Source organism: Artibeus jamaicensis, unplaced genomic scaffold (assembly GCF_021234435.1).
Source record: "Artibeus jamaicensis isolate MK-2021 breed Jamaican fruit bat unplaced genomic scaffold, CSHL_Jam_final scaffold_1964, whole genome shotgun sequence".
NCBI classification, from domain to species: Eukaryota; Metazoa; Chordata; class Mammalia; order Chiroptera; family Phyllostomidae; genus Artibeus; species Artibeus jamaicensis.
This window is the reverse complement of record NW_026522030.1, coordinates 45,053,190-45,081,122: the sequence shown is the minus strand read 5'-3', so window position 1 is coordinate 45,081,122 and position 27,933 is coordinate 45,053,190. Positions and strand designations below refer to the sequence as shown.

Genomic DNA, 27,933 nt, shown 5'->3' with positions numbered 1-27,933 from the left:
GCTGGGCGAGCGAAATGTGTAACACTTCCAATGACTGCCATTGGATTCTCAGAAAAAGTCTGTAGCACGATGGTGTCTTGCAACCAACCAACCACTTCATGTAATAAAAATGCCTTGGGATCTCTAGTTAGCTTCAAGTTTAAGGGGCTGATTAATATCTGAAATTAAGATGGTTTCATTTCCAATACCTTTTAATAATGAGCAAAGATAAATAACGTTATCATGCAGCATATACTACTCTCATATGATTACTTTAAGACGTCCAGGTCATTTACAGCGACATGTGCATTTTGTCCTTGGTCTACATTGGACAGGCATGGGGAAAAGTGGCAGACCCATTTCCTCTGACATGTTTTTACATTCAGAGTCTTCATGTTTTTATACACTATTACCCAGGAGCAATTTATAATGCATTCTGAGAACTCATGTGATATTTTAGTATGGATGCCTCTTCTCAATTTCTCCGAAGGTGAACTAAACAAAATTACCTTAGTAAAAGCAAACTGATAAGGATCACATTGTTCTCATGTCAAACATACATAAAAGAACTAAAATGTTGTAGAGTATGTCAAGCAGATTTCACTAATCCTCTAACCTCCAGAGAAAGGGCTTGTATTTCAAACTACATTAGAATTATAACTAGCAAAATTTCTGTTTAATACTAGAAGGACTTCAACTGATTTCATACTATATATACGCACTAAAAATGCAGTTAGTGTAATGCAAAAAAATTAAAATTACAATTGAGGTGTCAGACAGTAAGTGAAAAAGCTTTAACGGTCTGTCTGGTTATGGAACTAATAATGGCTTTTTGCAGTGAAATAAAGGTGTTTCTCTCAAGAGCCGGGTGCATTTGTGGCCGGCACTATTAAAGAGCATACACAGCTGTACTTGGTTATGTGAACGTTAGTTAAGTGAGACCATGAAAAACAGCTGTATTTGAAATCACACAGGACTCTGCACAGTCTCTGCCTGTGGCAGCCAATCAGCAATCTCACTGACAGGCGAACATGTACAAAACGAATGATCCTATTTAGATTAATTCCTTTTAATGCCTTACACAGGCCTACTTTCCTGGCATATCAAAGAGACAGTAGGTCAGTTCTATTCAAAACCCAGAGATAGAAAATGCAAGCTTGATTACCTGATAAAATATATGACTACACTGGTAGAGAATGTGAAGTGCTCAGTCTGTAAAAATAAGGCTGGTGGGCTCTTCCCCAGCTCAGAGTTCAGCCACGAGGCACTGGAAATTCAGCACTCAGCCAGTACTCAGTCCAGAGAAGTGAGATTTAACTGTGGCTCTGTGATTAATGTTTTGGCTCTTTACTCTCTGCCCTGTAACCCAATACATGAACACTCTTTGCCATGAAATTCCGAAATGCCCTCCAATCCCTGGCGGTGGGATTTGGCCCACAGAGGATGTTAACCAACATCACAGGCAGGACTGAAATGTGCTCACTCAGCTGGGCTCACTTGCTTTCTACCTCTGCCATTGACCTGAGAAGACCTTACCTGAGTGGCCCGGGCGGTCCAGTGGGCTGACAGGAGACATGTGGAGCACGTATGTGAGGTCACCGAAGCTGAGCTCAGCAGAGCTGCCAGCCAAGCCCGGCCTGGATCCACCAACCTACAGACTCCTACTCGAAAGAAGTGCTTCTTGCACAGGCCACAGATTTTGTAGCAGTTGAGCAGCACCCCCGTGGCCGCAGTTCACTGAAGCATTCATTACTGGGGACTGTGTGACCTTGGGCCACCCCTTGCCTGCCTATTCCTGACTCATCCTCTATAAAGTGAGGGGAGGGGTGGGAGGACCCATACAGTCTCTTCTAAAGGTAACTGGGGACCTAGGCACCTGGGAGGGAAAGAGCTGCAGACGCCAGGTGCTCCGATTTCTTCTGGCCTAGAAGGAGGAGCTGAGGAAAGCGCTCCCACTGGCACTGCAGGCGGGCCATAAATGTCCGGCCCTCCGTCCACAGTGATTCACAGAAGTCCACGGTGGGAGGAGGGTCTGACAAACCTTTGTGCCAGCATCTCTTGATGGCCAGCTCCCAAATAAAACTTGTCCTTCTGTTGGTTGAAACCTAGACGAATAAGCAAGTCAGAAGACAGAACTGGAGAAAATGGAAATCTTTATTTTTAAACACTAGTACATTTTCAGGCTGTTTTAAAAAGGAAAAATCATATTAATTCAAAACTATGCATCAAAGCATATTTATTTAAACTCTAATTTTACAAACACATAATGAAAGAAACATATTTTATAAATATCTACTCAGAATATGTATTATGAAAAAAAGTGTTTAAAAATAACAGCCCCAGATTTCCCTTTAAATATATAAAATTCCCATACAGTTCATAAGAATTCTTTCTCAAGAGCCAAAAATTTCACAAAGGCCAGCCACTTAGTTCTCATCAGATACAGTCGAAAACAATAGGGATATAAAAAAATGCAAAAGTTCTGTACAAGGGAAATAGAGATAGCACACGGGTAAATCTCATTAGCATACATGCCATTGAGTTTTAAAAATGTTTTATAAAAAATGCCATTTGAAACAAATAAGGGAGAGTCCTTCCCTGACTGTGGAAAGTATATAAATTACCACCCTCCCACCTGGGTGCTGAGGAGCCCACCGCTGGGCTGGGGAGGGAAGTTCCCTGACTGGGGGCCTAAGCCACACTTGGTGACCCACCTCCTCTGGCAGTGGCTTTTTCGGTGGGTGATTCACTATTAATTCCTCTCACTTAGAAAAATCCTTTGGGATCATAAAAGACAATTGCTTGCAAGTGAAAGCAAGAGCAGGGGATGACTCCAGGTTGTTGTATCCAATGAATAACGTGTGTATTTTGCGGTTTGGGTTACCATACTCCAGGAAGCCTAGTTCTCCACTGTCAGAGCCACTCTGTCACCTGCTGCAGGAACACATGGCACAGCTCATGGCTGTCCCCTTGTCTTTCCTCTCTGGCCCAAGCTGCTCTGTGTCCTGCAGCAGGACACACAGACTACTGTCTCTTCTGGCACTTCTTCTGGAAAGAACTCTTCAAAAAAGTGCGGTACACGGGGTCATCCACATATTCATTCTTAAACCTGGAGCTCAGCATTCTTTGTCTCTTTTTCTCCCCTTGGATTATGTCTGTTCCATAAAATGTGTCTTCAAATCTCATATCAGAGGCTGTGGACTAAAATTAGCCAGTGTTACACTGCAGAAGGGCATGACGTTTGATAGGACAAGAATGTACAAAGCTCTGGTCCAGACAGCAGGAGACGGAGTGCCAGAGTCAGGTCACCAGCCCGGGGTGGAAGGGCCCACACAGGTGGCTCTGGAACCTTCCTACCTGCTCCGGTCTCCTGCCTCCATCTGGAGTCTCTTTCTTCAAGATCTCCAACCCCCAGGGACTTCCCCCAACACAAGCAGGACTGAAGTCATTTCATTTAAATCTCTCTCACTCTCCATCTTCCCTCTGGCTCCCGCCCAACCAGATTTTTGAGGAATTTGTCCACAGTCATCTCTAACTCACTCCTATTCCTAGGAGTGGGCCCCTGCCCTGACAACCTCCCCGAAACTGTCCTTGCTCATGTCCTAGTTCCTATGACACTTTTCTACCCTAAAAACATCTGCCTCTTCTGTCACCGAATTATTGCTCAACACTCTTTCCCCTGTCATGCGCCCCTCCTCCTGTATCTCCAACTCCTCTGGCTGCTCACTGTGGATGTCTCAGCAGTTCCCCTTTCTAACTATCTGCTCACCTCTCATGCCCCCAGGATTTTGCATGTGGCCTTCTTTCCACATATGTGCCCTGGGTCTTCACACCCACTATTCATGGCTTCAATTTCTGCATCTACTCCTGTGATGGTGACACCTGTCACTGCAGTCCGGGGACCTCCTCCTGCGCTCAGGCCCGCATGTCCCGCTGCCCAGTGGGCCTCTCGGAGTTCTTATCTTAGAGGCACTTTGAATCAACCTGTACAAAACTGAACTCAAAATTTTCCTTCTCTATCGCTGTCCCGACTATATTTCATAAATGGCGCAACTTTTCCCACCCATATAGCTACACTGATCAGAAACCTAAAAGTCACTGTATTTCCCCCCTGCCCCCAGCCTGTCTAGGACCCTCCCCTACATGAAGCCCTCCACCCTTTATTCTTTAACTCTACTGACCAAGTGGTGCAGGTCCTCACAATTCCTCTTCTAAAGCACTGCAACAAATGCTACACCCACCCCCACCACACACACACATACTGGCTATTTTCTGTAGAACCAGGAGATGACCATTCTCTATAAACTTTCTCACTAAATGACATCCATCCTTACAATACTTCAATAGCCTCCACTGCCTTCAAGATAACATCCCACCTCCCTAGGCTGGACTTGCATAACCTGGCAGGATCCTGCCCCGTGCTCCAGTCACACTGACTTGTTTTCGGGTCCCAGCCACGCTACTGGCTCTCCTGCATTTCTGTCTTTAGATGCACTGTCTCCTCTGCATGGAAGATACTCCGTCTTCTCTACCACAGGCAAATGTGAGGGCCCTTCTTTTGGGTTTCTGTAACACTTTCCATGTTAATGTGGTAGAATGAGGGTAACAGCAGGGATGAGGGACAGGTAAGTTTCTCCCCATCAGGAGTTCCCTAACCCACTCACCACTGTGAGGGTGAGGCGATGGGGGCTGAGTACCAAATTTTACATGTTCTCAACACCAGGCAATATGCCCAGCGCTCGCTCACTGGTCAGTAAGTGTTAGCTGGGGGAAGGCGTGAGGGCTTTTTCTGTTATGCTCAGGTAAAGTCCACAGTAACTGCAAAGTGTAGTGCATCTCACTGTGTCACTGCGGCTGCCTCCTCTGGCTGGTGACAGAGGCAACACGGTCCAACTTTTAGGGCTTGAAAACACATAGTCAGTCATGAAAAAGAGGTAAACAATGGAATAGTTGCAAAGAGACTTGAAAACTAAAAAATGGACCCAAGTACACAAGCGGACATGTTCCCTGCCAGCTAGAGACGATTATCCAGGGTAGCAGGCTGCCTCCAAGGCTCCCCCAGACACGGCCTTGTTTCACCAGAGAAGACTGAGGGTTGGTGGGCACCCTCTGCCACTGGGAGAAAACTATTTTTGTTTCATTTATTCTTGGCAAAGTACTTCCTTTGAGTGACCTTTCCCTTTTGTAAGTGCTAAGTTATCACAGGAGAAAATAAAACATCCATGAAGGTGTTGCCACAGTGTGGAAGAGCAAAACTCAGCTTCTCAAACACAATAATGAAACCAATTTACCAGTGGCTCTTCTCCTCTGTAGTTAATTATGCACCGTTGCTATGGTTATTCTGTGAGACAATAAAAAGTAATGGGGCTGTTTCTGAAGTTAGTGGCATAGAACCCAGCACAATCACTGAGGTGGACTGCTGACTCTTTTGAAAAATTTCTCTCCAAGTCAGCGTGTGTCTGGGTGAGCACAGTCATTAAAACATGGGGGCCTCCCAGCGAGGGCTGCTAACTCACCCCTGCTTAACACACACAAGAGAGATTTCTCTAGCTATAAATATCTTCCATCAATGAGTTTTCCAATTAGTTTTGTTTTGCCAACTGGAAAAAAAAAGAGCAGTCATAGACGAACTAACCACAAGCGATAATGTTATACACCAACCCAAAGGAAGAGCCGGTTTGCTACCACAGCAGCGCCCAAGTCTTTTGACTCAGTAAAAGCAGAGGTGGCAAGCTGCACTTAGCGACTTCGAGCCTTTGTTTCTGAAGAAACTTTCTACTAGGGCCAACTGTCTGACATAACAGGTTACATTCAGACTACAGATGTGTGTATTGTTCACTGTCTTTTCTTAATTAATATTTTTCCTCTAGAAATTTAAAGAAGGAAGGTTGGAGCTGGTGTAAATGTTCAGAGAAATGGACCCTAGAAAACTCAGGAGCTGAGTTCAAATAAACCTACATGAGAGGGTATCCTGATATTGGAGACAAATCTAATGTAGAACAAAGAGATTGTGATCTCAGAGGAGAAGGCAGGAAGATTTCTTTTAATAATGATTAAGTAATAGTATGTGAAATCCACCAGACCAGGCTCATAGGATGGTTAGTGGCACATGGATTAGAGAGTCGGAGACCTGACAGACTTCCAGAGGGTTCCCTGGTCCATTCCCCATTCTCAAAATCTCTAAACAATTTTAAAAAGTTTTTTTTTTAATTTAAAAAAAAAGGAAAAAGGAGAAGGGAGAGGAGGAGGAAATCATGGAAGACAGGAGCACACAATGAGAGGCAGCTATCTCCAGCATCTTCAAATGAAGTTGTTCTCAACAGATTTTAAGACCTAGAACACTGACAAGTTACTCAGTTTTTAGGTTTGTTAAGATTTAGCTGATGTCTTTACAATAAAAGAATTTGATTTTTTTTCTTTCTCTGCAGTTTGTCATCCAGTGATTAATCTCCTGTCAGGCCTGTGGTCTCCTCTGTGCCCTCTGGGTAGGTGTCACTATGGTTACTATCACTCTTCTCTTGACTATTTCACTTTGAAGTAACTTCCTGTCAGGGATGCAGCTAAGACAGAAGTCAGTTCACATGTGATGCAATTGCCTAGTTTCAGGATCCCACCCGATGGAAAAGGAACTAAATATACAACTGGACATTTAAGAAGACCCAGGGTTTTTTCCAAATCAATCTACAGTAACTCTATCACTGCAGAAAAGTATATCATAAGCATGTACAATCTTGTTAGTAGAAGCAACTAACTAAAACTAAGGGTGTTACTTATTCAGAAAAGAATTTTCATTTTAGTTAGAAAAATCCCATTCATTAAAATTTCCCTGTTCAGTATTTATCATTTTGCAGATGCAGTAGAATGAAATTCTAAATGACTAAAACTGACTTCATTTCAGGGTCCGCTAAATATTTTATGATACAATAATGAAAACTAAGTTTTGTGAATTATATTTTTAACGACTTCAGTTTTGATTATTTTTCCATGTTTATTTGTCTTTTAATGGTATGTGCTGGGCTTGAAACCAATAGCACTTTCTTTTTTACTGAACTGCTTTAGTGTTATTCACACAACTAGCATTTGGGCTTTCTTTATTCCTTTTGTGATAAAAGTGAGAGCTTAGTTTAACTATGAACTGACACAAATATGAACAAACTTCTGACAGACAAGTTATTCAGGTTGTTAGGTCTTTGTTGGATGTAAAACAGAAGACAGAGAAGTTAATCAATATATGATAAGGCTATGGGGAAGCAGACAGTCACTTATGCTCAGTGAGTCCTCTTTAATCTACTATTAAAAGCTTTCTTTTACTGTTGCTTCTACTAACAAGGCTGTAAATGCCTTGCTGGATAGAGCACACCTTCAACAACTATCATGTATGCCATTAAATGTTAATACAAAGAAGCATCATTAGAGAAAAAATAAGGAACCAATTTCTGTTTCCCTGATTTGGGTCAACTTTGAGGTTTGCACTCAATAGGTTTCAATAAGGGAAAAGTTGCAATGACTTTCTTCAAAATAAACCCAGAGGCCTCACACGTTTCCCGCTGGGAGAGGACTAGGGAATCACAGGGCAGATCCCTGAGTGGCACGTGCCAGCACTTACAAAACGAGCTTTCACTCTCTTGGGTAACTCTTCATCTAAAGTGTAGATGTCCTCTCTCTTCATTGCTATCTGGGATCCATCTTCAAATTCAACCTAATGAAAAATAAAACATCATGATATATATTAAAAAACAAACCAGCACTGACCACTTTTTTCAGTGTTCCAATTAATGACAAAAAAAAAAAAGAAGAAGAAGAAGAAAACAGTGAAGCAGAATAAACAAGGGAACCAGCCAACAGCCAAGGAAGAAAGAGTCCTTCCCTTATCAAACTAAGAACAAAATATGTTTTCAAACAAGCTGAAATTCTTGAAAATCACTGTCTTAGAATATGTGATATGAACACTTTACCCCCCAAAGCAAAAAGAAAAGTAGCTGCTGCTCAAGTAATTTCTCAAAACCTGAGATGTGGCCAATTTAAGACAGGCTGGGCCTATCAGTACCGGATGTTCCTTTAGGAGGCTCTGATGATATAAAAGGGAGAGCTGTTTCCTCTGTGAGAAAGAAATGATGATATAATAATCCTTCCAGACAAAATAGTATCTCAAGTTCTTACATAGCTTTAATGTTTAGCACTTACATTTGTCAAATCCAAGCAAACGGCCAGGAAAATCCCACATCTCACCCACATAACAATTAAACCACTAATGTACAAAAATATCACCTAAAATGAAAATGTTTTAAATTGTTTAAGCTAATCAAGTAGGAGCAATAATTTCAAAATCAGTTTTTTCCAACATTTTAGGAGTTTTCAGAGAAAAGGCTGTGACGCTGGTTAACAGAAACATGAGGCGTCCAGGGGAAATTCATCATGAAGGGACTGTTCTTGGTTCAGGTTTAACCCCAAGTGAACTCTTTCAGGGGGAAACAGCAAAAGGTATGTGAACAGGGTAGAATTCCTAACATGTTTTCTGAACCACTCAGAATATCTTTGAAGTCCCTAACTTGTCTGTTTGTCTGAATGCTTTACTTTTAAGAAATAAAAGCATGCTTACACTTGTAGTTAAAAGGTTAAGTTAAACCATGGAGCTGAGCTGTGTTAATAAAAATATGCTGGAGTTTATAAAATATTATAATAAAATATATAGTTACTTATTATCCATGCCCCCCCTCACAGCTGACTGAACTGAAACAGCACAGTGTAATCAGGTCTCAGTCACAGGCCAGCTCTCCTTGGTACACTCACTCAGCAGGCTGAGGAGAGAATGCTTTTCTTCTGGCCTTGTTTTAGCAGAATGGTTTCTTTAATATTTAATTAGGCCAAGGTGTCATCTCACTTACACAATTTGATAGCACAGCTAGAACCACCTGTGCCTACTTTTCTTGGTTTTAGATTATTTGAAAAATCTACAAGAGAAAAGGGCAATTAGAAAATGAACAGGGGAGTATGCTATGGTGACCAACTGTCCTGGTTTGCCCAGGACAGAAGGTCTCCTATATGCAGGACTTCAGGGCTAAAATCAGGGATTGTCCCTAGCAATCTGGGAGGGTTGTTAACCATAGTTGGGACAGAACTGAGAGCAAATTCTGGCCTTTCCCTTTACCAGATGGGTGCCCTTAAACAAATTATTAAATTCAATGATCCTTTCTGCCCTCATTTGTAACATAAGAGTAAAAGACACCTACCTTATAGGGCTACTATAAGGGTCCAAAAATACACATACTCAGGATCCTTATCACCGTGCAGTAGGTATTTTAGTATGTCTATTTTTATAAATGTCTTTGCCTACTCAATGGCAAGGTTGAATAATTAGACACAAAACACAAAATAATCTCAAAAGGCCACTGGTTTAATGAGGAATTCTAAACTAAACTACTTGTACTTGAGAGACAATTTAAATATTAGTCTTAACTTTTTTGTTTTTATTTTATTTTATATTTAATTATTTTTCAACTACAGTATTCTGTCTTTTACTCCCAGCCCAGCCCACCCCCCCGTGCCCCCCACCTCCCTCTCATTTCCACCCCCCTTAGTTGTTGTCCATGTGTCCTTTATACTAGTTCCTGTAGTCTTAACTTCTTCATTATGTCTATAAATATGCTCATAGTTCTATGTTGACAGTCCATCATAAATTCATCTCAAGCTAACACACTGATTACTAGTTAGCCTGAATTTCAACATGTTCATATTCTTGTACTTTTCATGTAGCACATAGCTTTGTTACATGTGAGATGCTTCTTTTTTGCATTTATTGTTTAATTAAATGCAATTACTTTCTTTTGAATGATATACTTTCTTTTCTAGGAGTCTCCAGTATCAACCTCCCTTGTGATTTTTGTCTACTTTTGGACATTCTGGTGTAAAGAAGCTCCAGTACACACCCTATTATAAATGACCCGAACCTGCAACGTAACATTGCCACCAATACCAAGGGAAAAATGGCACACACACACACACACACACACACACGCACATTCCTCTCCCCACTCCTTTTGGGTTTTTCTAGACTTCACAAAATGTTGTTCTCTAAGGTTTCCAACTTCTTTGCACACTTTTAATCACACTGTGCTCCAGTTCCTGATGCAATGCCTTACAATGTACTCTCCCATTGAAGTCCTTGTCCCTTACTGGTCTTTGAACAACTTTTCTGCTGAAACTGGCAATCTTATTCTCAAGATTTTTTCTAACTTGACAGGCCTGAACCTTCTTGCTTTTTCTCCTTTAACTTTAATCTTCCTGTTTTACTCTACTATTTAGCCCAAGAATGTTGATTTCTGTCATTGCGTACTGAAAATACTATAGAATATTGATTTTAATAAATTTGTCCTTTAAAGTCTTTCTAAAGGAATATAAATGTACATGGGCTATCCACATTGTTTTCTTGTTAAAGCTCATGTCATTCTCATTTTTGATAGGGATGAAATTCATTTTTTACTTGTATACTCTTTGATAAACTGTAGAGTCCTCCCCTGAGCAGAATATGCAACTGGTAGCCGTATTTTCATTAAACAGCACCCCTTTAAGCTTGGGTGTATTAACTGGCCACGTCTGCAGCATTGGTTTAGGTTTGCTGAGATGCCCAATGGGGGCCACGTCTCTCAGGCAAAAGCCACAAATTCATGGGCTCATGTACAGCCATCATCATCTTGGCTTATGATGAGATAATTTAGTCTCTCTCCATACGATGAAAACAGAGGAGAGCAGTGTTGCATCCAGTTGCTTATCTTTGCAGCCTAACAACTGTCCTTACCATTCACCAAATGTCATTAGGATTTTCCAGTGTCAGACATGGTAATAAACTCTAATACTTGGATCATCAGACATCAAATCTTTGCCTTGTTTATAAATTAAGAGATACCCCATATTGATATTGCTTATTGCTCAGTAGCACACTGGATATACTCTCTGCCCTCTGGCTCCTCCTGTCCATCTCAGCAAGCATCAGACATCAGGCAGCACTCACCTGGTACATGTGGGCCACATTCAATCCGAGATATTTTGCCCCATAGAGTTTGCCATCAGGCCACTTGACTTGGATGACTTCTCCTTCGGCAGGAGGGCCCAGTTTCACACAGTCTCGGCTCTATGGAATACACAGAGACAGGCTTTTCAAGACAAGTGTCTAAGTGACTGCAGTTAGAACTTAGCAAATGATGAACTCCTGGCAATTAAAAGGAGTTATTGCCTCTGTTTTATGGATTATGATCTTGCATGGGTGTTCAGGGGAAGCAATATGAGCCAAAGGAGTACTTAAAGATTCAGCCTACAACATAAAGTTGCAAAAGAACCACCATAATCCAAGCAGGAAAAAACAGCAGCATTTACATTTGCTACTTGACAAAGAATTGTTCTGAGGGTGAGTAAAATATACATAAAAATGCTTTAGCTGAGGAACAGACCAGCTAATGATTTATAACACATGACATTTATGTAGCATTTTGCAGTTAACAAAATGCTTTAACATACATTTCATTTGAGCCTCATAATCACTCTATGAAGTAGGCAGAGGTTATCAATTATCCCCCATTTTACTGACAAGGAACCTGAGCCTCTGAGGAAGGTCCTGTAAGCTACGGTGACCACAAGAGGAGTGCAGCTGAATGGAAGAACACGAGCTGAGGACACCCAGGTCAAAATGGGGTGGGGAAGAAGCAGAGCGAGACGGCATCTGGTAGTGCCTGAGGAAGGAGCAAAGAAAAGGGAACATAGGAAGTGTCTGTAGCATGGCAGGCGAGGCTGGGGCACTGTGTCCTGTGTGGCAGACCTCTTCAGAAAAGCTCTGGATCTCCCCCAACTGGCGTTCTTCTGCCACCATCTCCCATTGAGTGACTAGCCCACTTCCTTCCACAGGTAATTGTGGTGACAGCCATACCCAGTCTTCTCACTTCAGGTATTCTACTCAACACCACCTCTTCTGAAGGCAGTAATGCAGAGCAAATTTCCTACCACTTCATCCTGGAAGGTGTTTTTTTTTTTACGGGGTGGGGTGAAGGAGGTATACAAGTGAAACAATAAAACATTCTCATTGACATGTTGCAAGCTCTTACATTTATGTGCTCAGTTTGGCACAATACAATTTTAACAGAAAGGAATTAAATACCTAACCACTTTGGTAAGTTTTTTTTTTGATGTTTAACAATTCATGTTTTGCTAATCCTGGTGTTGCACTGATGAGGAAAATCTGACTAATTGAAATGCACACTTGACCAAATCCAGCTATAAATGCAGCCAGGGCATGGTTCTGTGGTATAATGACAGACATACACAGAAAATACTTAGTTGTTTATAATTAGAAATCCACCATATATGAATTTTTATTATTAATAGAAGTATTGCATTATAATGGAGTGGCCATTTTATTGTCAGGATTGAAGTAAACATGAAAAGCTCAGCTATTCATTTTTCTCTCTATAGGCTATGCTTCCATTTAGAGCTATGGACAAAGACAAAAACTGTGTGCTCAGAGGCTCTGTAGAAATGACAGTCTGTATCTAACTTAGTTCAGAGAAAACAAGTTTACTCTTGGCCTTCATAGTATTTGACTTTGGGCAAGCAGAACTGAAAGGGCAGGCTACCGAAGTGTGGTATTCTACCTACGTCCCTGGGATTATCACCTCATTTTCCATTTCTCTTCCTGCTGTAGGTGTGGCATTAAGAACATTGAAAGGTTTAGCTTGTAAATATGACACACACTGTCCAGTCTCCTAGGTTGGGAGTCACATTAGCTCTGGGATAATAACTCTGAGCTGAAACCTGGATACTTTGGTGACACTTTGGGACAAGAGGATGTTTCTTCCCTCTCCTAGTTTTCTTCCCTGTGGAGGAAGCACCATTATGGTGATGCTCCCAGACTTTTTTCTACTCCCTCATTCATTTACTCTACTAAGAGAATAAGAAGTGACTTAATCTTATTTCTGAGTTCTGAAGGAGACTGTATTTTCCAACTATGCACCACAGTGCCTTGGGTGCCATAGCAAACACACAGGGGCTCTGTGGAATATTTTCAGGAGAACCACAGGACACTTGTCAGACACCTAGCTTACTACTCCTATCAAGTTATGTAGACCTAACTAACTTAATAAATGGAACTGTTTGTTATTTCTTTTGGCCTAAGGGCACTGTAAAAAATATGCTGAGATGCCCAGGGGCTGTGAGACAGGAAATATAGCTGCCCTGCCTTAACCCCTCACTTGACCCTTCTCTTTGGAGCCACCCTGTGGACAGAGAACTCATTCTGCTCTGCTCCTTCCCCAGAAAGGAGCTGGTGGTATCCCTAGGAGGCCTGTCTTATTCTCCAGTCAAATATTAGGAAACCTGTCTGCCTGTAGCACAAGCCACACTTTATAGCACTGATGGCAAACACAAGGCCCGAGGGCCGAATCCGGCCTCCACTTCGTTTTATCCAGCCAGCACCTTGTTTCTATCCAGCAGCAGTGCCAAGCTCTTGCTTTACTGTTCAGGAGCAGTTACATTTATACAGTCCTAAAATTACATTCGGCCCTTTGAAGGCAACCATGAGGCTGATGTGGTCCCCGGTAAAAAAGAGTTTGACAGGCCTGTCCTACACTGTCTGTTTCATTTGTAATAAAGGAGATTTTTTAAATCTCCAAATCTGGACTTCTTTGTCCCTCTATATTGCTTTTTCCTGAGGAGGATAAGTTCTATTTATTGGGTCCTTCTTCAATCCCAACAGAGATAAGTCAAGGCCCCAGGGAATCATGGAGGCTTCACTTCCGGTTTCCTCATCCAAAAAACCACCAATAAGCAGGAGAATTAGGTCCTTAGTTTTACAGACTTAACCTTCAACAGGTTTTTTAACATTTAAATAACCCTCCCAAATAATCCTGACCTGCTATTTCAGGTACCATGCTACCACAGTGTGGCAATGGCCACAGAAATGTGGCCTAATTAAGCAAAGTATAAAGTTTATTTGAGGTATTTGTAATAAAAGTATAGCTTTATTAATGAACTAAATGTATGCAATATCAAGTAAAAACCACTTCTTTTAATTGAAAGGTGTTTGAAAAGTAAATGCCCGAGATACTGCTTGATGTTTTTCTTACTATTTGTCAGTCACACTTTAATCACTATAAACCCCAATCTGGCCGAAAGGGCCTTGGCCTCAAGGAACTCCTGGCTCAGCCGCAGCCTCGCTTTGCTTTCTATCAGCCCCAAAGCTCTAGACTAATTCATACTCTTCCATGTCAAGATCTAGGGAGGATACTTCAGTTTCCTTTCTCAACATTCTTACTTTTATAACTCCTTTTTTTCTTTATTCATAGTGGGAAAATAAAGAAAAATAACCAACCAGAAATATAACATAAAATTATTCTGTGACTCCCCTCCCCTGCACTGCCGGGAGGCACTATTCTGTGCCATGATGGCTGCCTTCTCGCCCTTTGCCAGGTCCTTTAGCTGGAAGGGCACATATCTGACTTGCATATGACTTCATTTAGTGAGTATTATCCATTACTTAAATCCCAGCTACTTTCCAAACAGATTTAAGGCTCTCATAGAAAAACACAAGAGTTATTTTTGTAACATCTAGTTTCTGCCATAGAAAAATGGTTTCAATTCATCAGCTGTATTGAATTTGGAGTTTGCCAGAAACTTTCTATGACTACACGAAGTATAAAGCATTTAAACAGAAATGCAACCAGGAACATATCAGCTGATGAGGAAGTTGAAAGTTTTGAGGTTTAGGTAACCCTGATCCCTCCAAAGCAAAAGCTGCAGGTGTCCCCAAAACTGTCACAATCACTAATCTAATATCTATTCACTGACCACCTATCTGTGTGAGACACTAGAGGAGTCAACAAGCTTGGAGGCCTGTCACACTGACTCCACAGCTCTGTGGCGTGTGGCCTCTTAGATCCTTAAAAGGGCTGAAATCTATGCAGAGTTCATCAGATTTGGCCCCCTGAATCACTTCAACCAGAACAGAACTCGTGCTTCATAGACTGGTTTCTGGGTAAGTTTTCATGTGGAAAAAAAGGTTTTTTATTAACAATAAAAGGTGTGGTAGATGGAGGCATAGGTAAACATGGCTTGCCTCTTCACACAACCACATCAAAATTACAACTGAACTACAGAATAACCATCACTCAGAACCATCAGAAATCGAGTTGAATGGAAGTCTGACAACTAAGGAACTAAAGAAACTATATCCATCCAGACTGTTAGGAGGGGCGGATATGTGGAACGGGCTGGTCCCACACCCACGTGTGGTGGATAAAAATTCGGGGGGGATATCTTGGGAGTGAGGGGTCCCAGCCCTACATCAGAACCCCCAAGCCCAGGGTTCCAGTGACAGGAAGATTAGCCCTCATAACTTTTGGCTGTAAAAAAACTGGGGTTTGAATTGATGGAAGAAATGCTGGAGTCCCACACAGTTCCTCTTAAATAGCTTGCACAAGGACTCACTCCAACTCACTCCCTCTAAGCTCCAGCACCAGGGTACCAGCTTGAAAGGCACCAGGAGCACACAGGGAGGAACTGAAGTGTCTTGTATCAGGAAAAGAGCTGGGAGACAGCTTTCTCCCAGATAAAAGGGTGGCCGGAGGCCACTATTCCTTTTCTGAACCCTTCCCCCACAGAGCCACAGAACTGGCAGGGTGCTGCCATATCTGAGACTCCATCACCCTGACTAACACTGTTTGCAGCTCCTCTCCCCTCCCCCTCTACCCTAATCCCTGAGGCTCTGATTTACCCAAGCTGTCAACAGTGGCTTTTCCATATGAATGGCTGGTCTTGGCTCAGGCTTCACATCTTCCTAAATCCCCACAAATAAGCAGCAACCAACCTCAGCAACCTGTCACCCCTGTACCTCTGACTAATGCCAGGCTTGGCATTAGCAGCAGCCAGCTTTGGATTACAGTTTGGCTTCACCTGGGAACCTCCAAGCCCAGCACAGATAGCAGCCATCTGCAGATTGCTTTGTAGCTCATGCTGGGTGGTCTCAGGCAGAACAGGTGGTGGCTGACCCTGGCCTGGACCACCAAGGAAACCCAACATCTACAGTAGACACCCAGTAAACAGTTACAGACACAATGAAACATCACCACCCTTTCCCTGCACAGCGGATCCTCCACAGCAGTTGGTGGTCAGTGGTCACAGTCAGTTCTTGCAGCTAGCTGACCTGGCCAAATACTTCCCATTGATGTGCCAACATCAATCAAGGCTCAACTATAACAGGAAATTGTACTCAGCCCACATGAAGGGCACACCTTGACTACCGGCTTAGTTGATATGGGAGGCTGTGCCACTCAGCACTAAAGGACACCTACTACATTAGGCCATGCTACCAAGATAGGGAGTCATAGCAGATTCACCTAATACATGGCAACAAACACATGGAGGCTGCCAAAATGAGGAAACAAAGAAACATGGCCCAAATGAAAGAATAGATCAAAACTCCACAAAAAAAACTACACAAAATGGAGATGAGCAATTTATCAAATGCACAATTCAAAACACTGATTATAAGGATGCTCAAGGAACTTATAATAAGGACTCGAACAACATAGAAAAGACACAGACCAGGACTTCCGCCAAGATGGAGGCATAGGTGGACGTGCCGTGCCTTCTCACACAACCAAGTTTAGAGACAACTAAATATTAGCAACAGAAAACACAGCCAGAACACGGAAAATTGAACTTTTCGGAAGTCCGTTAACAACGGATTCTTCAGCCTGACCGGTAAGGGGCGAAACCAGCAGCTGGTGAAGCGGGGTTGCACAGGAGGACTCCTTCAGATGGACTCAGGCACACGGAATCCAGGCGTAGGGTTGGACCTAGTGAGCAACCAAGCGAGCGACCAGGCGAGCGACCTCGGGGGAGACAGTGGGGGAGCGGGGCTGCGTGTTGACTGTAGTCGCGCATTTGTGCGCGGGTGGACAGGCGAGGGAGTGGGCGATTGGACCGGGACCCAGCGAGTCCCCACGGCAAGCGGCAGGGGAGGGCGCCGCCATTTCCCTGCTCTGACCCCACCTCCACATACAGCGTCATAACCCAGCGACTCTGAGTGGCCCGGCCCTGGTGAACCACCTAAGGCACTGCTCCTCCGCAGCCAGCTGTGAGAAGCGGCAGAGGGGGTCGCCATTTCCCCGCTCTGACCACGCCCCCCACATACAGCGTCACAACCCAGCGACCTGGGAATCCAAGGCACCGCTTCTCACACTTAAAAAGCCCAAACAGACCAAGAATGGCGCAAGAAGATCTCAAAGCCCCAGAGCCCATAGATCTAAGTAATGAAGAAATAGCAAAACTCTCAGACGCACAGTTTAAAACACTGGTCATCAGGATCCTCACAGAACTGGTTGATTATAGCCACAAATTAGACAAATATATGAAGGCGAAACTAATTGAAATGAATGGAATTGCACAGGACACCAATAGCAATGAAAAGGAAACTGGGACTCAAATCAATGGAGTGGACCAGAAGAAAGCAAATAATGGCCAAACAGAAAAGAGTCAAGAAGCAAGAATTCAAAGAAATGAGGAGAGTCTTAGGAACCTCCAGGACATCTTTAAACGCTCCAACATCTGAATTATAGGGGTACCAGAAGTGGGAAAGGCACAGCCACCAGTGGAAAACTTATTTGAACAAATAATAAAGGAGAATTTCCCCAATCTGGCAAAGGAAATAGACTTCCAGGAAATCCAGGAAGCTCAGAGAGTACCAAAGAAGTTGGACCCAAGAAGGAACACACCAAGGCACATCATCATTACATTAGCCAAAATTAAAATGAAGGAGAGAATCCTAGAAGCAGCAAGAGCTAAGGGGACAGTCACCTACAAAGGAGTCCCCATCAGACTGTCAGCGGATTTCTCAAAAGAGACCTTACAGGCAAGAAGGGGCTGGAAAGAGGTATTCCAAGTCATGAAATCCAAAGACCTACAACCAAGATTGCTCTATCCAGCAAAACTTTCATTTAGAATGGAAGGACAGATAAGGTGCTTCTCAGATAAGATCAAATTCAAGGAGTTCATCATCACCAAGCCCTTATTATATGAAATGTTAAAGGGACTTATCTAAGAAAAAGAAGTTAAAGAAACATGAACAGTGAAAGGACAACAAACTCACAGTTATTAACCACACCTAAAACGAAAGCAAACTAAAAGGACAGCTAGATCAGGAGTGGAAACATAGAAATGAAGATCTCAAGGAGGGTTAGCAACAGGGGAGTGGGAGGAGGAGAAGGGGGGAGATAAGGTACAGAAAATAAGTAGCATAGACAGTAGATAGAAAATAGAAGGTGGGGGGCAAGAATAGCATGGGAAATATAGAATCTAAAGGACTTGAGACACTTGGTCATAAACTAAAGGGGGGTAATGGTGGGGATGGGGGGGTAGGGTGGAGGGGAATGAAAGGGGGAATAGAACAACTGTAACAGCATAATCAATAAAATTTTAAAAAAAAGTTGAAACATTCTAAAAAAAAAGAAAAGACATAGACCAAAATAAAGGATATACTAATGGAAATAAAAAACAATTTATAGGGAATCAATAGTAGAACAGATGAAACTGACAATCAAAGTAATGATATGGAACATAAGGAACCAAAAAACAACCAATCAGAACAATAAGAAGAAGAATCTAAAAAAAAAAAAAAAAAGAGGAAACTGTAAGGAGCCTCTGGGACAACTTCAAGCACTCCAACATTCACTTCATAGGGGTGCCAGAAAGAGAAGAAAAGAGCAAGAAGTTGAAGATCTATTTGAAAAATAATGAAAGTAAGCTTCCCTAATTTGGTGAAGGAAATAGACATGCAAATTCAGGGAGCACAGAGTCCCAAACAAGATGGATGCAAAGAGGCCCATGCCAAGACACATCATAATTAAAATGCTAAGAGTTAAAGATAAAGAGAGAATCTTAAAAGCAGCAAGAGAATAGTAGTTAGTTACCTACAGGGGAGTTCCCATGAGACTGTCAGATGATTTTTCAAAAGAAACTCTTGTAGGCTAGAAGGATTGGCAAGAAGTATACGAAATCATAAAAAGCAGGGACCTACAGCCAAGGTTGCCCTATCCAGCAGTTATCATTTAGAATCAAAGGACAGATAAAGAGCTTCCCAGACCAGAAAAAACTAAAGGAGTTCATTATTATCAAGCCATTACTATATGAAATGTTAAAGGGACTTAGTTAAGAAAAGGAAGATCAAAACTGTGAACAATAAAATGGCAATAAACACATGCCTGTCAACTGAATCTAAAAAACAAACTAAGCTAACAAAAAGTACAGAGACAGACTCATGGATACAGAGAGCGTTTTGATGGTTGACAGATGGGAGGGGGGTGTGGGGAATGGGTGAAGAAGCGAGGGGATTAAGAAGTACGCAGAGGTAGTTACAGAATAGCCATGGGGATATAAAGTACAGTATAGGAAATGAAATAACCAAAGAACTTACATGCATGACCCATGGACATGAACTATGGGTTGAGGATTGCCTGAGGGAGTGGGGGGGTGCTGCTGGATGGGGAGCCAAAGGGGAAAAATTGGGACAACTGTAAGAGCATAATCGATGCAATATAAGAGGGTGTGAAAAATAAAATAAAATGTCTGAAAATGAGGGGATTTAGTTTGTGGAAAACCACATCGAAAGGTATGCCCTTGCTTTTAAAGGTTTTCAGCCTGCTCACATCTGTCTTGGGCTGTGCTCAGGGAAGGAGACAACAGAGCGCAGCTTCTCAAAGTATGGTCCCAACCACTGGGACACACCTCACAGATGAGGATTCTAGGCCTCTATTCCTCCCCACAGCTCTAGGTGACCTGAGTGATTTTTTTAAAGAATACTAGATTTTGAGATCTATTATATCAGAGGATGTAAATGCCAACAAGCTCTTTCCTAATGGAGTTTGTAACATGTTGTTGGAGCAAGTACACATCTCTGCTGGAAAACTATATGCATTAAAAATGTTAACTGATGCATTTCTTTCCATTGCTGTCTAGATCCTCAGAAGCAGTTTGCCTTCGCCTAACAAAAACAGCTGTTTACCATTTGCTGTATTGCCTCTAGAGGTATGTAAACATCCCTAAAATCTGCCCAAATCCTGTCCACAGGGATACAGGTGTCTGGAGCTGCCACTAAACTGGTAGCTAGAGTACTAAATAGATGATGTAAAAAGAATAATCACAGTCAAGAATGGGCTTTTGGCTTTGATTAAAGGACAGAGATGGGTCATCAACCCAGGCAAGAAGACTGTGTCATATCATATTCTTGCCAAAGTTACAGCCAAACTCCTACGTTTCTCCACCAACTACAGAGAAAAGTCCAACTGCCAATGTGATTATCTGAATTCTGAAATCATGTTCTCGGAACTCTTACTGGACCATTTAAAAGAAACCTCTGAAAGCCACTGTCCTTCACTGTTGCTTGCCTCATCACTCCCCTCCCCACCCATGCCTACCTCTATCTCTACCAATTATAAAACACAAAGCAAGCAGCCCTGTCTGTATGTCCAGCTGCACCAGAGGAAGACATGGTACATGATTTCTCAGTAGTTAATCCACATATAATTTGGAGCCTGTGATGCACCCCCAGGGAAACATGCTTAAGCGACCAGCAGCAAACTGATGGCAGCAGCTGCTGGCATTTTGAGAGATAATCACCTGCTCATTACTGGACTCTGGCAGGGATTAACAAGACTGACTGACAACCAGCACCAATCACACTGGCTATCTGTCATTCGTTTGGCTGCCCAGCACCTGAATCCCTTTCCCTCTTCAGAGTCTAAGTGGCAGGCAGAGCTGGCCTGCCATTATAGGTGCTAGTACGCACCAGATACTTCTTTGCCCAGCTGGCCTGGCCAATTGGCCTCCCCTGCCCAGGATGTAAAACCTGTGAACAAGGACGCAGAGAAACAGAAGAGAGCAGATCTCTCTCCCAGAGGGTAGCAGTAGTAGCCGATGGCCGAATCCAGGTCCAGGCTGACCACACAGGAGGAGGTGGTCGCATCCTTCCTGGATTGGCTTGGTGGCCTCATCCTGCCTGTGTTCTGTGGCTTTGCCCTGCCCGTATTCTGGCTGAGTAGCCTCCTTTTGATCTCCCTTGTCTTCTGATCTTATTCTTTTTGCAGAACTGGAGATTCTGTGGGCTAAATCAGTTATGCTCAGTTTTCGTTACTTAACAACTGATAGCCCTGACTGATAAGTAACTGCTGCTTTGAGAATGACAGAGCCCTCTTACAAAGCAATCTGATGTTCGGCCAGGTTGAGAACACTGTGTAAGATAATTTCCCAGAATACACTATACATTCTACATATAAAGAAAGAACAAATTATATGTTACTTTCTCTGACTAAAGCCATTCTACAGTACCTGAAAGCCTTCTAACATAACCTGAAAGAAAATCTGGAATGCTCCTGCACTGAGGTATCTTATCTAAGTATGTTCTGTGCTAGTTATAAAACACTGGCCAACTCACTTCCATACTGATGCTTATCATTCTGGGAAAACTCCAAGTCTCACATCCTTTTTAATTGTTTTTCTTTCTTTCTTAAATGAAACACACACACATACCTTTTCTCCATCTGAGATGCTCTGGTTGTTTCCATTAAGCTGGAGCAATGCCCTCATTCCCTCAAACAGCCAAATTCTTTCCCACCAGCCATACTTCATCAATATCTTGACACTTACACCTATCTTCTGAAAGAATGTTTTCACAGAAAGAATAGCACTGACATTTGGTGAATTCTTGAGGGCCACTTAATTTGTTAACATAGACTTTCCCTTCTGCTATAAGCCAAGAGTGAGCACATGTATGGTAAAGGCATAGAGGTTGAGATGGAGGTTGTTTTCTGAAGGTTACTACAGTAAGCCTCAGAAGGAATATTTCTAAAATAAGTTACATCTTTATGTTATTAAAAATAGGTAAGATTCCATGCAAAAGTTTTAAAAGCCATAGAAAGTATGAAGTTTGCAGTTTCTTTGAAAATTAATTTTCCTGTTCTTTTGAAGTGAGGATCCATGGAAAAGTCAATAACCAGAGTCAGGGGTGATACTGGGGATCTAATCTAACCAACCAAAAGGGTCCGTGACAGAGGTACACAGAAAGTCAGTGAGCATATGTGGGCATCAGGGACAAGGCAGGAGGCTCTAAAATGCAAACAAAAGGTTCTCTGTGTTCTTAGAATTGGAGTATGAATGGAACTAAAATGATCATTTATTCACTGATTACCCACTTTAGAGAGAACTTGCTCCTTCTTCCTCGCCCCACTTTTCTCTCTCACTCTGGTGTATACTGAGTATTTCCCCTATGCCTAGCACTAATCCCATCATTGGAGACAAACAGAGTACTTGTGAAGTCCTCTCTCCAAGGAATTCAGAGTCCAGTGGGGAACTCAAGCATATACATGAATATCCACAATATGAAGAACTGTATGTGATAATGGGAAAGTGGCAGGGAAGTAGGAACTCTGTATCCACGACTCACCCTCTTGTTACCAACTGTGTCAATTACTTTCTCTCCTTATGATTAACCAAAACTACACATGCCTGTCCTCAGTGTTAAGTCACCCTCCATATAAACTGAACTAACCCCAGAGTCCCCCTTTAAAACTCCTGCACTCACCTGGCTAGGTCAGTTGTGGTGAGAGCAGTAAAGTGGTGCTTAAAGACAGGTAGGTGCCCAAGAGAGAAGCGAGCTAGTGGCTCCAGCAGCGTTTTGCAGGATCACTGTTGGAGCCTTTGGCACCAAACACTTGACTTTATTGGGGTGCCCACAGTTGGTCAGGCTACTGCACTGAATATACTCCCTGGTTGGCCAAGCCAGGAGGATAGAGCTGTAGCCCCAACCCCTTTCTCTTCTGAAAAGTGCTCTGGATGATCCCACCAATGATCCCTGGGCTGAAGCCCCATTACAGCAGAAACCAAAATGCGAAATCTTTTAAGTTCAGCTCCTAGAAGCCCTTGATATACAAACTATTTGAAAAGGAGATTTTTTTTGTTGTTGTTTAAAGCTTTCTGGTACTTCTTTTAGGTGTCTTTCAATCACCTCACCTTTGATAAAGGTATAGAAGATGTGTAATTTTCTATCAGTGTTACTAGTAGTCTCATGCTCAAGGACCCTCTAATCAAGGAGCTGACTAAAACTTACTGCCACAATCACCAACAAAAATAACCAAACCACAATCATAAACACTACCTGAGTGTTTATTATGTGCTGGGCACCATCCTAACTGCTTTATACATTGTATCTCAATAATTCCAATAATGATCCTAGTATTTACCTCAAATTTATGGATAACTGGTGTCAACTCCTTTGTCCAGGGTTACATGGTTGTCTGCTACACATCCAGTTCTTCCTAACTTGGAAAGACAGCCAAAACCATTTCTAAGAACTGCCCCAAGCTGGCTGCAACCTCCTCCTACTTCTCCTGCAGACACTAATGTAGAAGGACCCCAGGATCAAAACTCCACATATTCAAAGAGGGGGAAAATTTTCCCCATCTATATAGAACAGATCTTTCCCCCTTTTTATACATGTTGGCAGAAGCTAAACTGCATGTGGGAAACAAAATATTTATTATATCAATAAAAATTTATGTTGCAAAATGGAGACAGGCTTGAGGCAAACATCTTTGTAATGGCTTCTAAAAATAAATGCCAGTTCCATAAACTGAAAAAGAAAGATGGAAGGAAAGGTAATGATAAGCCTTGTGGGAAAGAAGGCTATTCTGTACTCACATGCCACTTGGGCGGCTTTGAGATCAGAGCATCAGCGCCAGATTCCAGTCTCACTCTGTGTTGCGTGTTCTCCCTCCCAGAGTGTGCGCTGGACTCACATAGGACACATCATGTTAAACTGGCACAGCCTAGTGCTTCCAAGTCCAGAGTCCCACTACGTGGAGTCAAAGAGCTGTTACCAAGCAAAAGTTGTTTTACCTCTCTATGTGCTGGATTCTTCATCAATGAAATGGAGGTGATAATACAAAGTACAGTTTTGGGGAGAATTATAACTAATATATTTAAAAGGAGAGAACAGAAAAGCAAAACACAGTGACTGGCGGCTGGTGACTCTGATGTGAACTGTGACTGAATATGAATTATACCAACAGGGAACATCTGAAGGATGACAGTGAGGGGACAACAAAACCTTAGTAGAAGGTGACCCTTGGGATTCAAACTTGTTAAGAAAGAATGCAGTGAGAAGCCAATAACCCCCTACAGCAGATCAGACAATGTTATCCGAGTTGAAATCCAAACAACCCAGTCCTGTGGGTAGGGAGGAATCAAACACCTAGGAAGAAGACAGCGGGGCAGTTATTCATTCAACACCTAATTTTCAAGTACCTCCTTTGCTGTAGGATTTGCAATGAGAAAAACAGATGTGGTTTTTTTACTTTATGCAACTCTAGTAGAAAATGCAAGCACTAAAATAAAAAAAAGAAAACTTGGGGTGGTGAACATGCAATACAATATACAGCTGACGTATTGTAGAATTGTATACCTGAAAACTATATAATTGTATTAATCAATGTCACCGCAATAGATTCTATAAAAATTAAAAAATAATAATAATAAATAAAAGATATATGTAAGAACTACTACATATAGATCTACAGCATAAAGCAGAAGCATTTAACAGAAAGATGATTAGCACACTACATGGTTATTATATCCCACACAACTAAGAAATGGGGGAACTAAAATGAAAGTTTGACATAAGAATCTAAAAGAATCCAAATAAGGAAAATCATGGAAAATGAGTCACAATATACAGAATTCTCAGAAGGGTTCAGATCTTTTTTAAAAATAACATTTTTTCTGATTATAAAAATAAAACATGCTCATATGGAAACCATAAGGTGATAAAGTTGAAAATCATAATCACCCATGATTACACTCTTCAGATATAATCAGTAACATTTTGATGCTTTTCCTTTGAGGATTTTTCCTTTGCATATTTATATTTTTATATATAATTGGGATCATACTGTATATACAATTTTTGAGCCTGATTTTTCCATTTATTATCTTGTGCCATTAAGTAGTCTCTGCAAACATGATTTTTAATAGTGGCATAAATAATTCATGTACCACTGCTCCTAGTTGCACTGGGAAGTGTTCCACGGCACCTGGAGGACCAGAGCTGGGTCTGGTCAGGCTGGGTTTCAGGCACTGTGTTCTCACACCTGAGAGCAACACGTTGAGTGGGGCACTGTCCAAAAACTATCGTCCTGAGTGTCCTAGAGAAGAGCATTCTGAAAACCATTTTTTTTTTCATTAAATCATTCATTCCTTGCTACAACAAATACGTTTTAACTGATTCAGGCAGGAGGACAGTTTTGTTTGGATTTGAGAAGACTCGGGAGGAAACTGATAGCTCTCTATAGGTGTGGAAAGAGAAAATGAATTTTTGGTTTTTTTTCCAGTTGTGAACTAGAAGTCACAAACTAAGACTGGCTCATGGAGTATTGCAAAGGCAGTGTTTACACTCTACACAAAGAAGTAAATGCTTCCTAATCATTATTGCAATAAATTGGTAGTGAGCTACCTGCTCACTTGTGTTCAATAAAGTGAGCCTAAGAACCACTCACAGGTATGTGGCAGAAGAAACCTCCTCTAGGTGTAGGAGTTGGAAGGAGTCACCAAGGAGAATGGGGGAGGGAATGGGGTGTATTAAAGGCTGCAGTGAGAGGGACTGCACACTTACTCATTAGCCTGTCTCATTCATGCAGCAGACCTGAACTGAGCCATGACTACTCAGAACTAGACAATCAACACTGTGGCTAAGATTCCCTCATTGAATGACCTACCCAAGTCCCACTGGAAGTGATAGGCAAGACTAAGATTATGGTTACTAAATTTCCAAAGCCCTTGTCTATGTGCTCTCTCCTATCACCAAAGTATTGGGAATTGAATATGCACAAGAATGGAAAAAAAATCAGACACAGATGAACAGTTAACATTTCCCATGAACTAATCTCAGTCACTCTCTGGCTATATTCTTTTAGCTCTTATAATATCAGCTTCTTCCATGGCCAAAGAAAGGGAGCATCCTTTTGGATCAACACCCCAAGAAAGAGACCTACTCATGCACCCAAGAAGAGCTGTTTTAACTTAAACCAACAGGGTGACTCCCAAATGGGTGAAGCAAAAAGTACAGAACTGATATAACAGACAGATATGTTGGGGCTCAGCCTATTGCTATGGAAAAGGCTTATACAGTTTCTGTGGTGAAATGCACAACTGCAAAAAAACTTCATGGTATGTAAAAATATCTCAAGAAAAATAATGCCTGGGATGAGACTTAAGAATAACTTGTTCTCTAAATGATAATGCAATCTATAAATGACAAGACATGTTGGGAGTATGGCATTATGAACCCACATTACAGCCATTTGCCAGGCCTTGGCCTCACGTTTCCCACACAAGTGATCATTAAAGTCTGAAACCAGGACAGGAGAATGTGTATGTACGAAAGAGGGGATGGCTGTGGCAGGACACACTCCCATGTTTATGGTCAGAGATGATTAGAGATAACCCATTGCTTTTCTTCCCTGCCAGAATCTGACGAGGCCTGTAACAGCCCCTAGACCAAATATCCCCATTTTAAAGAGAAAGATTAAAAGATGAAATGACTTGAGAGGATTCAAGATGGTGGCAGAGTAGGTATAAGCTACACTAACCTTCTCCTAGGACCAAAGTGGAATTACAACTAAATTATAGAAAAATGATCCTGAATAACTAACTGAACACCAGCTAGAGTGAAGCCTTATATAACCAAGGACTCACAGAAGAAATCACATCACCAAACTGACACTGGTAGATAGTGTGGAGGAACAAGAGGGCTTCCTCGGCTCCCACAGACGGCACCTGAAGTACTGGAGGGATATTATAGCGGCTGTGGGTTTCCCCAGAGAAGTGTGTGATCTAAACCACAAGCTGGGCTCCTTAGACTACAGCACCTGGACCAGGAAAGGAACGCAAATACCACCCAGCTGTAAAATGCAGTGGGGTTTCTGTCCATCAGGGAGAGATGGTTAAAGATGCAAACAACCTCCTAAAGGACCAACACACAAAAACTCATTTGCAGCCGCTTACCTTGGGCGGCAGAGGGAAGGCAGAGCACACTAGAGCCCTGTGAAGAAAATCTGGGGTTGGTGGCTCTGGGGAGAGAGTTGAAGTGTCAGCACCCAGGATCCCTGTGATAAGTCATTCCCCGTACTGCAGAGGCCACCTTTCTCAGGCAGAGCACTCCCCACCAAGTGGAATCAGCCTGGGGAAGGAATAACCCCACTTGTAGGAATCCCTCGTTTTACCCTATGGAGCTTAAGCCCTGTTATGGAGGAGTAAAACTGGAGGCTCTTTCAGTAACTAAGCCTATCAGACAGCCTACAGGCAGAGCAGATCACTAGAAGCTTTAACTTTAGCTGGACCTCCTTAAAGCCTAGTGCTCAGAGAGAGCTACAAGCAGTGGATCGCTGACAGATCCAAACGCATTCCTCAGGGCCAGTCACAGGCAGTGTCTGATGTCGGTCTGCATGAGTCTCTGCAGATCTAACTAACACACAGAAACAAACACAAAGAGGCAGCCAAATGGGAAGACAAAGAAAAGGCCCCAAATGAAAGAATAAGAGAATTCTCCAGAAGAAGAGCTAAATGAAACAGAGGCAAGCAATTCGTCAGATATGGAGTTCAAAGTAATGATCATAAGGATGCTCAACAGCATGAAAAAAGGCATAGAAACCATAAAAAAAGAACCACCCAGAAATAAAGAATGCAATATCTGGAAAAAATGGTACACTGGAAGGAATAAACAGTGGGTTAGATGAAGCAGAGGATCAAATCAGTGATTTGGAAGACAAGGTTGAAAAAAAACACCCAAGCAGAGCAGCAAAAAAAATTTTTTTAATTAAATAAAATTTAAAAAATGAGGATGGTTAAATGACCTTTAGGACTTCATAA

The 27,933-nt window shown here is 42.1% G+C and overlaps 1 protein-coding gene across 3 annotated transcripts in view; it reads right to left on the bottom strand.

The window, feature by feature from the left end:
• Window positions 1–2,141: 2,141 nt before the first annotated feature.
• KDM4C (lysine demethylase 4C) overlaps window positions 2,142–27,933 on the bottom strand; it is a 371,183-nt gene continuing 345,391 nt past the window's right edge. For all 3 annotated transcript variants that reach the window (XM_037156753.2, XM_053656545.1, XM_053656546.1), the window contains 3 exons: window positions 10,988–11,107; window positions 7,586–7,678; window positions 2,142–3,180 (listed from right to left, as the gene is read on the bottom strand). In XM_037156753.2, the coding sequence (XP_037012648.2) occupies window positions 3,004–3,180; window positions 7,586–7,678; window positions 10,988–11,107 (390 nt within the window). In that variant the 3' untranslated portion in view covers window positions 2,142–3,003. The remainder of the gene's footprint in view (window positions 3,181–7,585; window positions 7,679–10,987; window positions 11,108–27,933) is intronic.